The sequence below is a fragment of the Sphaeramia orbicularis genome, chromosome 18, assembly GCF_902148855.1.
Source record: "Sphaeramia orbicularis chromosome 18, fSphaOr1.1, whole genome shotgun sequence".
Classification (NCBI taxonomy): Eukaryota; Metazoa; Chordata; class Actinopteri; order Kurtiformes; family Apogonidae; genus Sphaeramia; species Sphaeramia orbicularis.
The window spans coordinates 36,622,982-36,638,934 of NC_043974.1; the positions used below are offsets into that span (position 1 = coordinate 36,622,982).

Consider the following 15,953-nt stretch of genomic DNA (forward strand, 5'->3'; position numbering starts at 1 on the left):
CTCCACAAAGATTAAAAATCATGTTTGAACATTAAAGTTTGCACTAAAATACACTTTTGATGTACTTTTATTAACATTAGGGTCTAAACTTTGAGCAGAAGTTGAAAAAAACATCCATTGTCCCGATTTATTATATTTTTTTAGTAGATGAATATTAATATAAGGGCCGATAGTTTACATATTATGTAGAGCACAAGGTTCAAAATCACACAACTGAAGACAAAAATGTTTCAGTTATGAAATATAGAGCTAAATGACAGATGCTATTAAGAGCTTTACTAAGAAGTAACATTAGCCAAAACGAAATGTAATTTAAGGTATGATTTTATGCAAGAATACAGCATGAATTAACATTACCTGACACGAAATGGCAACCACAAATCCAGGTTTTGTTGCCTGGATTCCAGTTATTTCTATGAATTGCAGCGATCCATCAGCTCCCTCTGTCTTTGGCTTTAGGTCGCCGCTTAAACAATAGCTCCGAGTGCTTTTTAAATCTATTTGTGCAATCAATGACACAACAGCTCTTCCCCATTTTTTAGATTGTTCTAAAGTTTTCGCAGTATTCAAGCCAAAGCCGCTACTCATCTCCCTCTTTCTGCCACTCAGTGGACGTAACCGTGGTGACTTCCGCTAGCGGTGACATCATGTGCATACCCTGTATTTCAGCATGGCTAAACAAGTTAAAAACTATAGCCGATGCGTTGCGGCCTATGGGCCTTCATCAGGGCCGATATAAGAGGGCCGCCCATATGGATCCTCCTATATACATAGAGAGAGGTCACATGACTGGGCGGACCTTAAAGACAAAGATTGCAGAATTAAAAATTTAAACAGACAAAAAAAACAGAGCAATACATGGTATATAAGCAAACAACAATAAGACATTTCAAGCACTGTAAATCTTCACATTAAATAAATCATCGGAAATAAACAGATAGACAATTAGGGTTTTTTAGTCAGGAAGCCGAGGGAGGGCACAAATAAGCCAAGTGGACTGGATCCCACTGAAGTCAGAGAAAAGGGGAGAAGTCGAGTTCACCATTCAGGCCCGGGTATTGTGTAGCTTTCAGAGTATATATCCAAAAGGATTCTCTCTGCAGGAGCCTTTTTAACCTGTCTCCTCCCCTTACTGAGCTGGCGTCCACACATCCATATTCAGAAAGCCTACTGACCGTAACACCATACTAAGGGCAGACAGTTTCCACCCATCTTGGATGATTGAAAATATACCCTTTGGTCAGTTTCAAAGGCTCAAAAGAATCTGTGACTGAAGCAGATTTTGAAAGTGGCCTGTGTTCTTAACTCATGCACCAGTAGGAGTCACTGAAGTAAACACATGATTATGGACATACAGGGTGGGGAAGCAAAATTTACAATATTTTGAGGCAGGGATTGAAAGACAGTGTATGACCAATTAGTTTATTGAAAGTCATGAGAATTTATTTGCCACAAGAAAATGTACATAATAGAAAATGTTTTTATTCTATGTGTCCTCCTTCTTTCTCAATAACTGCCTTCACACGCTTCCTGAAACTTGCGCAAGTGTTCCTCAAATATTCAGGTGACAACTTCTCCCATTCTTCTTTAATAGTATCTTCCAGACTTTCTCCTAATAGTTTTGCTCATAGTCATTCTCTTCTTTCCATTATAAACAGTCTTTATGGACACTCCAACTATTTTTGAAATCTCCTTTGGTGTGACGAGTGCATTCAGCAAATCACACACTCTTTGACGTTTGCTTTCCTGATTACTCATATGGGCAAAAGTTTCTGAAAAGGTATGGATAATAGTGTTAGGTATGATTATGACATCAATATATGTTTGGTTTCAAAACAATTGACGTAGTGCCTGCTGAGAAAAAACAACTAAATGTTCATTGTACATTTTGCTTCCCCACCCTGTAGGCTCCAGTTTCTACAGGATTTGAACCCACCACCAGCTGTCAATGCTAACCACTACACCACCGCATTAAAAGGAATATAGTCATGTGTTGTGTTCGTTCGCTTCTTAAGATACATCAATGGTGGATAAGAGCCAGGATATGAAGCTGTGTCTGTAGGACATGTGTTCAGTTATTATGTCAGGTGGACTGATGAAAGGTTGGTACGCCAAAGGTCTAAGGGTGAAGGGTGAAACTGTCTGAACGTTATCTCAGAAACACCCTGGGCTATTCCTTCACATTTGACATTCAACAGACAGATATTCAACTCCACAATAAACTGAACTGAAATCATGTTAGAGGTCAAAGGTTAAAGGTCAACATCACTGTGACCTTAAATCGCTGGGAGTTAACGGAGAGACCAGCAGAAAAACCCTATGATACAAGAAGAAATAAAAAGGCCAGATCTGTAGATTTAGGCGGTTGTGGATTAAATTCCTCTCCTCTCTGATACAACAGTGTGGTTTAGTTTGAAATAAGACTTCATCAGGTGAAATAACAGTGTGTTTGAAGTAGGGTGTGTGTGATATGATGATAATAAATCCAATTCAACTTTATTTGTAAAGCGCTTTAAAACAACCACAGTGGACCAAAGTGCTGTACAGAAAAATAAATAAAAACCAAAATGACAGAGTAAAATACAAGAATAGATTAAAAGACATACAACCGTAAAAAATAAAAATAAATAAATAAAAATACAGAAGAATTGATAAAACCTAAATAAAAGAATAAAATACAAGCAATAGATTAAAAACATAAAAAAAGGTGCATAATTAAAAACAACAAAAAATAAGAACAATGCTGGCTGTGCTGCTCTGTCCCGTTCAACCAACAACTGAACATTTTAGGAAATCTGCTCAAAGTTCAGACATATTTTCAGTTTTTACGACAACCGCTGCAGCTGATAAACAATTATGGCGTACTCAGAGAAATGTTCGGCAAAAGTCTTGTCTTGTTTGCGCAAATGTTGTGACGTAAGTAGTTATAAAACATAACAAATTGAGCAGGAATTGAAACGCGGTGTAGAAATCCACTCAGTTTTTGCCTAAATGAATATAAAGATAGCTTTGCAGCACCTGGAGGGTTCAAATTCAAACTATGAACTATTAAGGTCCAAATACACAAATAAATGAACCAAAGACTAATAAAAGTGGGTTTAGAGAAATATGAGCCCTTTAACTCCGCTTCCATACAGTCACAGTCGGGCACATTTATGACAGCGTCACATTTACTTCCACTGTTGGAGAAAAGCTGTAACTCATGAACATATGCCTTGTTTCTTATGTGTTTTTTTTATAAGTTATTGTTTGGGTTTGTGGTCTCCTAAACCTCTCTTGAACCTTTTCCTCTCCCGTCCTTTGCAGAGGTCAGATGTTTCCAATGTTTACGATGTTTCAGATGTAAAGGCTTGATTTCAGCCTAACATGATTTGACATGAAAATTCAGGATCTGACAGGGGTCAGAGGTCAGGACAGGGGACTGTAAATGCAGAAAAGCCACCGGCTGAGGTTACTTCCTCTGTCATGTCTCAGTCGCAGTAACCATAGTAACGTGGGTGATGTAACCTCCCCTGCGCAGAGACGCAGATGTTTGGAGGTAACGGCAGAACAGATGAGCCCGGGGTTTGTTTCCTCTGTGTTTATCAGGTTGTCAGAAACTGGTGGGAATTGAACTGACAACTTTTCTTTGTGAAGTCGTTCTTCGTCCTTGAACATCACCCGTCTCATCCATCACCTGTTTATCCACTGTGTCTCTTGAACCCAAAAAGACCCAGAGCTACTTTTGTGTTAGTTTCTAAAATTTTAACTTTTTTTAAGTGATTTCTCACCATTTATTCTACTATTAAGCTCTGCATTTTTTTATTTTTAAGTAAAAATCTGGTATTTTCCTATATTTAATTCACTGATCATTGGGGAGGGGAATCGAGAACCGGTTCTTTTTGAGAACCGGATCCCAGTAGCTTGATTCCTTGGAATCGTTTGCCTTCGTTGTGCATGTGCGATGACGTCACGCGTACATTGCATCGTTTTGATAATAAGACTGCAAAATACATAAGTTACATGTTGCTACTATCCAAGGTTCTAATAGTTTTGGATTTTTCATTATAGTTTACTTTTATTTAGTTTTGACTTTTTTTTCTCTAATTCAGTTTGTTTTAATTAGTTTTTAGAGCAGGTTTGCTAGTTTATATTAGTTTTCGTTTAGTTTCTAAATGCTTATTTTTAGTTTAGTTTTAGTTTTTTCATATCTTTTCTCTTCTCCGTCGTATTCAAATAAATCCCATTCAGGACTCTGCTGCTTTCTCCCAACTTTAGTTTCATGTTTCCAGGTCGAGTGGAGACGAAAAGCTGACTCTAAACGACAAGTGATGAGAAGTGACGGACCGTTAAACATCATACGGTACTGCTAGCTAAAATTGCTTGAGGGAAATAAATCGATTTCATATCAATCTGACATTGACAAAGACGAAAACGAAGGGAATTTTATCCAGAATTTGTATACATTTTAGTTAGTTTTGTAAGCACACAATACAGTTTCAGTTAGTTATGTTTTTTTTCTTTTAATTATAGTTTTTATTTCAGTTAACGAAAATGTTTTTACAATTCTAGTTTTCGTCTTTTCGTTAGTTTTCGTTAACGATAATAACCTTGCTACTATATTTCATTTATACATCATGAGGAGAAAATGACGGATGGCCTTCTTGCGGCAAACATCTGCTCTTGGTCTTGGCATTATCGGACTACTGTTTATATAGATTTTTTTTTTTTTTTTACATGTGCAGATGTAAAAAACAAAAGAAATCACTTTAACCTGTATACACGCATGAAGACATCAGAGTATTGGGGACAAATCTAGGTGTGTTAATCCGATTTCTCATAATCAGATTACTACCGTTATCGGATAAAGCCTATCAGATTATCCTGTCTACATGATCACTTGAATAATCTGATAATTCCAGAAATCGGATAATGATCGGAGTATTGGTGTGCATGTAAACGGGCTCCATGTTGTAGAAGATGACGGTGTTTCCATGGTAACTACGGAGCCTCTGAACATCCAAACGGGTCATATCTGATGACCATGAAAACATGATAAACTGTATTTTACACCAATTATTTACATGTATTGATAGAATTAATGGCTCAACAGGTATTAAACAGTTTAGATCAGTAGATGGTTTGGGCCTTTATGGGTTAAACTACTTCACATCCACAGTAACAATGTGTTTAAGTCACCACTCTGGATTTAATTTGTAAACTAGTCCAACTGAAAAGGCAAACAGAAGTGGAGATGCCTTTCCAGGACACACTGTGTTTGTGTATTTATTAATGATGGCCCAAGGTTAAGTTTGACTGCATCCAATTTACTTTTACTTTCCTCTAAACAACACACACTCGAGGCTGTAGTGTTATACATGCACTGCTCTCCAAACTTCAGCTTTATTTGTTTCTTATTTTGTGACGGCTGTAAAGTCCCCCTCCTGGTATTGTTGCCCTGATGGAGAAGGCCCCCACAGCTTTGGGCTCAGAGGTTAAACAGTCACACTTAAACAGATTAAAACACCTACAGGAGAACAAAGTTAGGACTGGAAGTTGCCTGACAATAATCGTGTTTTCAAGTTTTCCTTCATTCTCGACGTGACGTAGTGATTGTTTTCTGAGCGTTTCAGGTTCAATAGGCTTTAAAGCACGTTGTTTAACTGGTCCACACTACAGAGGTTTTAGCCTCTGTCTGTAAAGTTTCCACTCATGCTGTGGTAATCACACTGGGTTACAAAAAAATGTTTTTTGCAAGTTGTCTAGGTTTTTTCAACTGAATCAGGACCATTTTGCACCGCTAAATCCAAAAATGACATCTGTTTTTCTCAATCAAGTCAGGTTTTTTTGCTAATTTGATTTTGAAAAATTTGATCTTCTCACAAAATATAATAATTAATACCAAATTAGGATTGGTAAGCACACTTTATGAAACTTGTGACTTGATTCCTGTTAGGTACAATGGTGTATTCACCGCAGATGTAGCAGAATACGTCAGGTTTATTTTTGCAAGATCTTCTAGTCGAAGCCATTTCATTCACCTGTAATATTAAAAAAAACATTAATCATAAATTGGCAAAAGTAAAATCTTCAGAATTCATTTATTGCAAGAAATATGAAAGAATTTTGTATCATATAATGTGAAAATGCCCATAAATGTAAGCAAAAATGTTAAAAAGCCAATATGTAGCATAGTTCAGAAAGTTGACCTGATTGAGCAAAGTTAATGTGATTTTTGGATCGGGCACACCAAAATGATCCTAAATCAGCTCAAAAAACTGAAACAATAAATTTGTTGTTGACCAGTGTAATTTATAACTCCATATATGGACATCCTGGGGGGGTGTTTATAGGTCACATCTTTAGGTTTGACAAAATGTCTTTTTTCATCTTCAAAACCTGAGATACGATAATTTTAAAACCCTCTAAGGCACAGGTGTCAAACATGCGGCCCGGGGACCAAATCTGGCCCGCCAAAGGGTTCAGTCCAGCCCCTGTAATGAATTTGTGAAATGCAAAAATCACACTGAAGATATTAACAATCAAGGATGTTAAAAGAATTTTAGGTCAGTTCAATCTAAAAATGATCAGACCAGTAAAATACTATCATAATAACCTATAAATAATGAAAACTGTAAACTTTTCTATTTGTTTTAGTGTAAAAAAAGTAAAATTACACAAATGTGTACATTTACAGACTAGCCTTTTATTAAAAGAATGTGAATAACCTGAAATGTCTTCAGAGAAGTATGGGGAATTTTAATAATATTCTGTCTGTTATTTAATGTTTTGTGTATTTTTAGATCCACTGTGATCTCTAAGTTGTGATGCATATGGATAAATAATAAACTAAGGTGTAATATTGTTAACATTGCACTTACTTTCCTTAAGAATTTTCAGGTTGGTCATGTTATGTTTGAGTACAATTCATAGATGTAAACATTTTCATCACAGAATTTTACTTTTTTTACTCAGAAGTTATTTTCCTATTATTCATATTATTTTACTGGTCCGCCCACTTTAGATCATATTAGGCTGAATGTGGCCCCTGAACTAAAATGACTTTGACACCCCTACTCTAAGGCCTGTTTCGCTATGTTTTATTCATAATTTTGTCATTTCCCTCCATAGAAAAGTGGTTCAAATACTTCCCATCTTTCTGTTACAAACTCCATTGATGTCCCATGTGATTGACAGCTGGAGTTAGAGCCAATCCCAGATCAGTACACACATGCAGTATCTTCACCTCTGACTGTACGGAACTCGATCAGTTATTTGTCCGACAACTGGTGCAACTTAAGGGGTGGAATCCCTTGTCTGTCAACTTTTACCAACCAATAGGCACTCTGGAATCACTAAGGCCCGCCCTAATCCAGTTTAATGTGTAGAAGTATGAGGAGAGACAAGACAGAAGTAGACCTGTCCATCATGAGACAACCCCTTCTGTGGGATGGACAACTGTTTAACTGAACCACTATAATATAATATAATATAATATAATATAATGTAAAGTAATGTAATGTAATATAACATAATGTAATGTAATATAATATATTATAATATAGTATAATATAATGTAATATAAAATAATATAATATAATATAATGTTCAAGGTAAACTATATTATCCCATAGGGGCAATTTGTTCTACAGCCAGCAGTACCACACAGACAACAACCAACAATAAATGCAATAAATGGTCCATTAAGACAATAGCACCAACATTACAAGGAGTTATTCGGTAGAACAATGGCTGCCGGAACCAAAGAATTCCTCATCCTATTGGTCCTACATGTAATGTAATGTAAGGTAGTATAATATAATATAATATAATATAATACATTACATTATATTGTATTGTATTGTATTGTAATATAATATAATATAATATAATGCAATGTAAGATAATATAATATAGTCTAATGTCATTTAATATAATATAATATAATATAATATAATGTAATGTAATATAATTCCGTCGTTTACACATATATAATGAATGTTGATCTGTGTGAAAGTATGTAAATATTGAGAAAATCCACTTGGAGCTGTGAGGGTTTAACTTGTTTTATCCTGTTTCTAAGTCCACAAAGAGAACGTCCGTACTGGTTTTGTGTTTCTCTACTGGTTTTAGCTGAGAAAGGTCAAATCAATACCCATTTAAGTGTGTGTTGTATGTAGAATATGTTCTTTACCTTTTCTCGCTGTCATTCAGTCTTTTCCCACTTGGAACTAAAGCACTTGCGTATTCTTAAACCGACCACAGTTGCTTGCAGTAAAAGGAGTTGAACTACAATCTCATGTACAATAACACTAAAGATTTTTATTTCTACATCTCACACTTTACAATTTCACTCACTTTTTAAGTAACAGCTAAACTTAATGTAGCCACATTTACACTGTTGCCCATAAAGTTGGAATCATTTGTTTTACAGACACATTCTTCTTCTTATTTCTGTTTACACACATCAGTCCTCACCTTTGACCTGGTATAATGATTACATACATAAAAAATAAATCAAGTTGTCACAATCATTTCAGAAGACAAGAAGTAAAAATATATGAGTCCAACTTTATGGGTAACTGTATATAATGTCTAAACACACTGAATGTAGAATGTTCTCTCTTTTTTTGTAAATAAAAAATAGAAAACTGTCAAATAACTACTGGTATTTTTAAAACTATAATCAAACAGTAAATTATTGGGCTCCTGAATCATTTTACTGCATTAAACCAGTTTCATGAGCTCAGGACGGTGTGTAGTGTCTCTGTCCATGGTGCTGAAGTGCCTCTGAGCCTGTTGCTCTCCATGGTGCTGAAACCTCAGCCCTGAGAATGGCTTATTTTTGTGGATCCATTTTGCTCTTTTATGCAATTTAACATTTTACTCACTTTTTTTTTATGCATTTGGCAGATGCTTTTTTCCAAAGCGACTTACAGGGGAAAACCAAAAACTCACTGATGTAGTACATGTGCTTCATATATTACTTTTTATTATTGATATTTGAATACATCTGCCATGAGTTTAAGATGTTGCATGTTGTGTAAGTCCATATGCTGTGTCTGTTTATATTATCTCCTTGGATGTAAAGGTTATTTGATTTGTTTAAAAGCATCTGCTGTATTCTGAGTTCTCCGTCTTTGTCCCTGGTGAAACCTTTCTCTTGTCTATGTTTATTTGCATCCACCTGTTTGTTTACCTGGTTACTCTGAGCTTTTAACTATGACATATAACTTTCCATTAGAATTTAAAAAGTGTTGAATAATAATAATAAAAAACATGTTCATCTTCCTTCAGACTTTTGAAATTCTCTGGAAGGTAATTTTCCTCCCCTGCACCCTTCACGCCCCATTAACTGTCTTTGTTTGGGTCTTATTTACTTGCATGGCTGCTGATGTGTTGCTTAGTAATTCAACAGTCTATTCATTTGGTTGCTTTCATTTTAATTTATGCATATATTTAGCTGTGATTTTTCATTTATGTTCTGTAGTCATGCCCTGCATGTTTGAATCAATCTGATTCATACTGGACTGAATAGTTTTATTTCAACTGGTGTTTATATGTGTGTGTTTTGTGTGTAAAGAGAACTGGTTTTTTTTCTCCAAAAAATATATTTTGATTTTGATTTTCAGCAAAAACTGAATTTCACAGTCAAAACAAATGATATCACTGTACTGAATAAAATTACCCTTTCTTTTCTTATTTCTTTACTTGTATACAGTATAAAACAGGCACATGCACACATAGGACCAAAACGGTGCTTGAGCCCCTCCCCTTTTTGCCTTGTTGAAAAAGTGCCCTTTTTATTTTCTTTAAATAAATAAATTCCTGTTCTGCATAGGAATATGAAAGAAAATGGCAGTATAGAAATGCTACAATTATCTATCATACGCATTGAGTCTAAAGCTGCTTTTCTGTCCGTTGTCTCTCACTGAAGGGCAGAGAGAGAGAGAGAGAGAGAGAGAGAGAGAGAGAGAGAGAGAGAGAGAGAGAGAGAGAGAGAGAGAGAGAGAGAGAGAGAGAGAGAGAGAGAGAGAGAGAGAGAGAGAGAGAGAGAGAGAGAGAGGAGAGAGAGAGAGGAGAGAGAGAGGAGAGAGAGAGAGAGAGAGAGAGGAGAGAGAGAGAGAGGAGAGAGAGAGAGAGAGAGAGAGAGAGGCACAATAGTGATTGGACATTAACTTTTGGGGGCGGGCTTTCACCTGCCTGGACTGTCACACACACTCAGTGACCTGTAAAGCAGTCTATAAAACACCAACGCAAAATCAATTGTAAAACTAAAAACCTTCGCTCCATAAGTGCAGACTGTCCATGCAGGACAGTTTGGTATTTTCCTAAGTACCATTCCATCTCCGATAGACAGAATTTTACTGTCAGTTTGTGAAGCTAGATATAATTCCCAAAGTTACCAAAATTAGACTGTCTGCTTCCTCACAACGGGAATCTCCGTACAATAAAACATCAAACGTAGGAGGATATGATGGGAAAAAAAAACCCCAACAAAAACTCCCATGTGGGACACCCAAAATTCATTAGCTGCTGTCTGAGCCTAGATTCTGCTTCTTGTTTTACAGTTGATTTTCTTGTCATACATAGTATTTTGCAGTTTCAGTCTTTTCTGGACCCTTAAATAATAATGACTATTAGAATATCTGAGCTTTTACTTTAATTTACTAAAGATACAAACAGGATCAACAGGAATCAGCAGTGTTTCCTGTGGAATTGATCTCTTGGTGTGGCAGTGTGTAATGGCGGGGGGGGTGGCACAGGTCGGCCTGTTTCCGTCCTACTTATTCAATAAGGGGGGGTATCTTTATATATGGGGCGGTGTGGTCCATGCCGCCTCACGTACCTCACAGTGGTCCAAATCGAAACTCTGAAAATCCTGCTTTGATTCTAATCAGTTCTAAAAGTTTCCCTTCTGTTGCTTCCAGTCAAAGTCACTTTATACACCACTAATAAAAAACTTTCTTCACTTCTTGTAAGAATTAAGGTGTGAATGTCAAAGCCATAAAGGACAGACTTGTATTTATTTATTGTGTCCTTGTGTGTGTGTGTGTGTGTCTCCAACACAAATCTGCAAACAACTTCCCTGACGTCACGGAAGTAAACGAATACATCAACTGACAGACGACAGAGTTACCACTGCTGCTGGCCTACACAAACACACACACACACACACACACACACACACACACACACGTGCACACAAACATACACAATTAGGTCAGTGTCTGTGGATGTGACAGTGTTTCTCAGCTGCACATTACAGGAAAACACCAGGAGTCCTCTGAGCATTTACACGGTGTGTCACACTGTGCTCATTTGTGTGTGTGTGTGTGTGTGTGTGTGTTTGTGTGTGTGTTTGTGTGTGTGTGTTCATACCAACAGCCAGGTTTGCGATGAAGAAGTTGGTGACAGTCCGCAGAGTCTTGAAGCGGTAAATGACATAGATGACCAGTGAATTACCCAGAACTCCCAGTACGATAATGGTGCTGTAGGCCAGGATCAACACCACCTGCACAAGAAACAACCGCAAAGGTCAGGACATAGACCACACACACACACACACACACACACACACACACACACACACAGTTTACTTATGCAGTAGAGCACAGGTGTCAAACATGTGGCCTGGGGGCCAAATCCGGCCCACCAAAAGGTCCAGTCCAGCCCGTGGGATGGATTTGTGAAATGCAAAAATTGCACTAAAGGTATTAACAATCACTGGTGTCAAAATCATTTTAATTCAGGTTCCACATACAGACACATACAGTCCAATTAAATTTCAAATGGGTCAGACCAGTAAAATATTATCATTATAACCTATAAATAATGACAACCCCAAATTTTCCCTTTTGTTTTTTTCGTGTAAAAAAAAAAGTAAAATTACATGAAAATGTTTACATTACCAAACTATACTTTTACAAAAGACGTGAATATCCTGAACAAATATGAACAAACGGAAATGTCTTAAGAAAAATAAATGCAATTTTGCCAATATTCTGTCTGTTACTAAATGTTTTGTGTGATTTTAATGCACGTGTAAATGATAAACTGATAAACTGAGGCAGAATATTGTTAAAATTGCATTTGTTTTTCTGAAGACAATTCAAGTTATTGATGTTATTCAGATTTTTAAGGAAACTTTGTAGATGTAAACCTGATCATAATATAATTTAGCTTTTTTCACTGTTACTATTTTACTGTTTCGGCCCACTGGAGATCAAATTGGGCTGAATGTGGAACTGAACTAAAATGAGTTTGACACCCCTGCAGTAGAGACTCAACTAACTGCACATTACACATACTATCATCGTATTTCTGTCATAATGTTCCTTAAATATCAAACAGAAGTCACTGGTCACAGTATAATAAGCATGTGACAGCGACAAAAACCCCTTCATTTGGTTAAAGTCACACCCCACATACCCTAACCCTAATTAACCAAGTAGCCTCTTAAACCCAGCTGCCCCGGATACTACAGTTCCATCTGTGCTGCCATGGCAACACTACATGACACTTGTACCAATGTCTATATTCTATACATCCATGAAGCACATCAGCTAAAAACTCAACAAACCCTTAAAATCTGTAAACCGCTTGAACAGTCTGAGACCAGCGTACGTTATAAATAATTGAGAAAAATAAAACCAATGAGACAAACTCTGCAGTACTAGGTGAACACTGAGCATACGCAACAGAACAAGGATTATTTCTACAGATAAAACTCACCGAACGAGTGAAAACCGACTGTTTTCTGATCATAACTTGGTTTCATATAAATGAAGCTGCTGTTATCAGTTAACCCATTAGGTTTGTGTTACATTGAAATGATTCAGACAAATATCCATTCAAGTGTGTGTTTTATTTAGAATATTTTCATTACTTTTATCTCGCAGTTATTCAATCTTTTCCCTCTTGGAACAAAAACCACGAATTGTCCTTAAACCTACCAAAGTTCTCTGATGAAAGAATCATTTTTCATCTTCATCAATAAATGGCCCACGGTTCAACAGGTTGAGCTTTAAGTTTATTTACTATAGATTTTAAAGGTGCGGGAGACTTTCGTGACCAATTTTTCATCATATCTGTCAAACCTCAGTCATATCCTCAGTATCACAAATCTGTAAGTCTTCCTGTGATTACTCACCTGAATCTCTTGCATTACAGTGAACAATTTCAAAGTGTCATCCACCATAAAGAAACCATGTGTTTACAAACAGAGCCGGAAGGTAACTCAGGCATCTTCGGAATTTTGTCGCGACATGCATTGTGGGAAACGGAGGCTCGCACAGCCGCCTGACAGCAGCAGCTGCTACAGACATGACGTGGAAACTGCAGGAGCTCCCTTCCCTCTATGCATATTCCTCCAGCTGTTTCCACGTTTCAGCCATTTCTGCTTGTTTGTTTCATCCATATAATATCATATGGTTGCGCTGCCGCTGCTGCTGTCAGGTGGCTGCGTGAACCTCCCTTTCCCACTGTAAACACGCAGCAAGCAGTAAATCTCAAAAACCACAATTAATTTTGGTTAATGAACTACTGCCCCAGTTTCGTTCTCTTTAAACCACCTTGGTGCTCTAAATCTTTGGTTATCTGGACAAAAAGCTGCGTGTTCTAGAGATTTTTTGACCAACGGTGGCTCTGGACTACTCCATTTAGGCTGCTTACCAGAGGGGGGGTTTCGTAATTTAAATTAACTCACCAGTTATGTTTCGGATGGAAGGACCAAACCAGGAGAAATGAAGAATTCACCAAAAAGAAGGTCTGAGGTTTTTAAAAAGTTAAAAGAAAGCTTGATTTATTGCTTCAGGCAAAAATAGAAAAAGTTACAAAAAAGAAAGGAGTCAGTTATCAATTAGTCTAGCATCAAAAACAATAATCGTCACAGACAGAAAGAGTAAGAGCCAAAAAAAGAGTTTCCTTTATTACCTTTTTATAGTCTTTAGTGACTTTGGAGACTCCCATTATTCACTGACATCATTCGTCGTACACTTATTATTGGTTAAGAATTGTTGCTGGGCAAAACATGTCAGACATACGTCAGTTACTCCACACTAATTCTAAGAAAACACATGTTTGAAAGTTCACTTGAGTTTAACAAGTGCTTTGGACACCTGTCAATCAAACCAACTGCATAGCTTAACCACAAAGAGTTTCAGAAAGCACGTCTTGCTTAGCACCTGCACAATTAGACTAGCATTTCTTGACCACAAAAAATCCCTTAGTTCATAATCTGTTTTTTCTGCTTGACTCTCTTTACCACAGTTACTTTCCAAAGATGTAAAATTAGATCTTTTACGTAGAATCTGACCTTTTCTCCAAGTTCAACACAGGCAGGTGTGAGTTCATCTAAACCACACACACACACGAACCAAACCTTTTAAACCTGACGCACCTTTCACTGTCTGTTCAGTACAAACAAGGATACGAAATACAGTTAAAAATTATAAATCAGAATATAACAACTTAGATCTGCAAAAATAAAAGATTCTTCAAGCAAAACAACTTGAAATGCAAAGATTAAGCAAACAACTTATTACATTTCTTCTTGTCCATTTTGGTTCATGATGCATGATTTATGATGTTCATCTGACATTTCAGAGCTAGTCAGAGTCACACATTCATCTTCCATTTAATACGATCCGTACTACACCACAATGCACGTTGCGACAAAATTCCAAAGATGCCAGAGTTACCTCCCGGCTCTGTTTGTAAACACACATTTTGTTCATGGTGGATGGTACTTCAGAATTGTTCACCGTAATGCAATAGATTCAGGTGAGTAATCACAGAAAGACTTACAGATCTGTGATACTGAGGATATGACTGAGGTTTGACAGATTTGATGAAAAATTGGTCACAAAAGTCTCCCGAACCTTTAACTGTGTGTTTGTTGTGTAAAAGTCACTCATGTTCAGAGCAGTAGAGACACCTGTTAGAGACTCTGTGGGACAAATCACTATCATATTTTCTGGAATTGCCCAGTGATCAAACCATTCTGGGAGCAGCTATGTGAACATTTAAATATCATCTTTACTGAAAAAATTCCTTGTACAGGGTGGGGAAGCAAAATTTACAATGAACATTTAGTTGTTTTTTCTCAGCAGGCACTACGTCAATTGTTTTGAAACCAAACATATATTGATGTCATAATCATACCTAACACTATTATCCATACCTTTTCAGAAACTTTTGCCCATATGAGTAATCAGGAAAGCAAACGTCAAAGAGTGTGTGATTTGCTGAATGCACTCGTCACACCAAAGGAGATTTCAAAAATAGTTGGAGTGTCCATAAAGACTGTTTATAATGGAAAGAAGAGAATGACTATGAGCAAAACTATTAGGAGAAAGTCTGGAAGATACTATTAAAGAAGAATGGGAGAAGTTGTCACCCGAATATTTGAGGAACACTTGCGCAAGTTTCAGGAAGCGTGTGAAGGCAGTTATTGAGAAAGAAGGACACATAGAATAAAAACATTTTCTATGATGTAAATTTTCTTGTGGCAAATAAATTCTCATGACTTTCAATAAACTAATTGGTCATACACTGTCTTTCAATCCCTGCCTCAAAATATTGTAAATTTTGCTTCTCCACCCTGTAAATGTGAAGCCCTGCACTTAGGAGATATTTCATGTGATAACTGGACTCTGAAAGATTGAAAATAAACTGTTGGTAATGCTTTTGGCAGCCAGCAAAAAGACTATCAGTAGAAAATGGTTAAAGCCTGAAGCACACACACCTGAAGAATGGATCGATATTGTACAGGACGTGTACATTCTGGAGAAACTGACATTTTGTTTTTAGGGTCAAAGGGAATCTTTTTTTCACTATTCGATCAATGTGGACAAACTATGTAAAACCTGTAATTGCTGTGAATTGAATATATCGGTAATGTGAAAACATTTGAGGTGTGGACATTGAATTGTATCTGAAAGGGAAATTTTCTATGATTTGCTTCTCCGAAT

The 15,953-nt window shown here is 36.8% G+C and overlaps 1 protein-coding gene across 1 annotated transcript in view; it reads right to left on the bottom strand.

Annotated features, from left to right (window-relative positions):
• Positions 1-15,953, bottom strand: part of npy2rl (neuropeptide Y receptor Y2, like) — a 117,802-nt gene that overhangs the window by 12,687 nt on the left and 89,162 nt on the right. Inside the window, exon 3 of the mRNA XM_030162805.1 lies at positions 11,362-11,494. Coding sequence (XP_030018665.1) covers positions 11,362-11,494 — 133 coding nt within the window. The remainder of the gene's footprint in view (positions 1-11,361; positions 11,495-15,953) is intronic.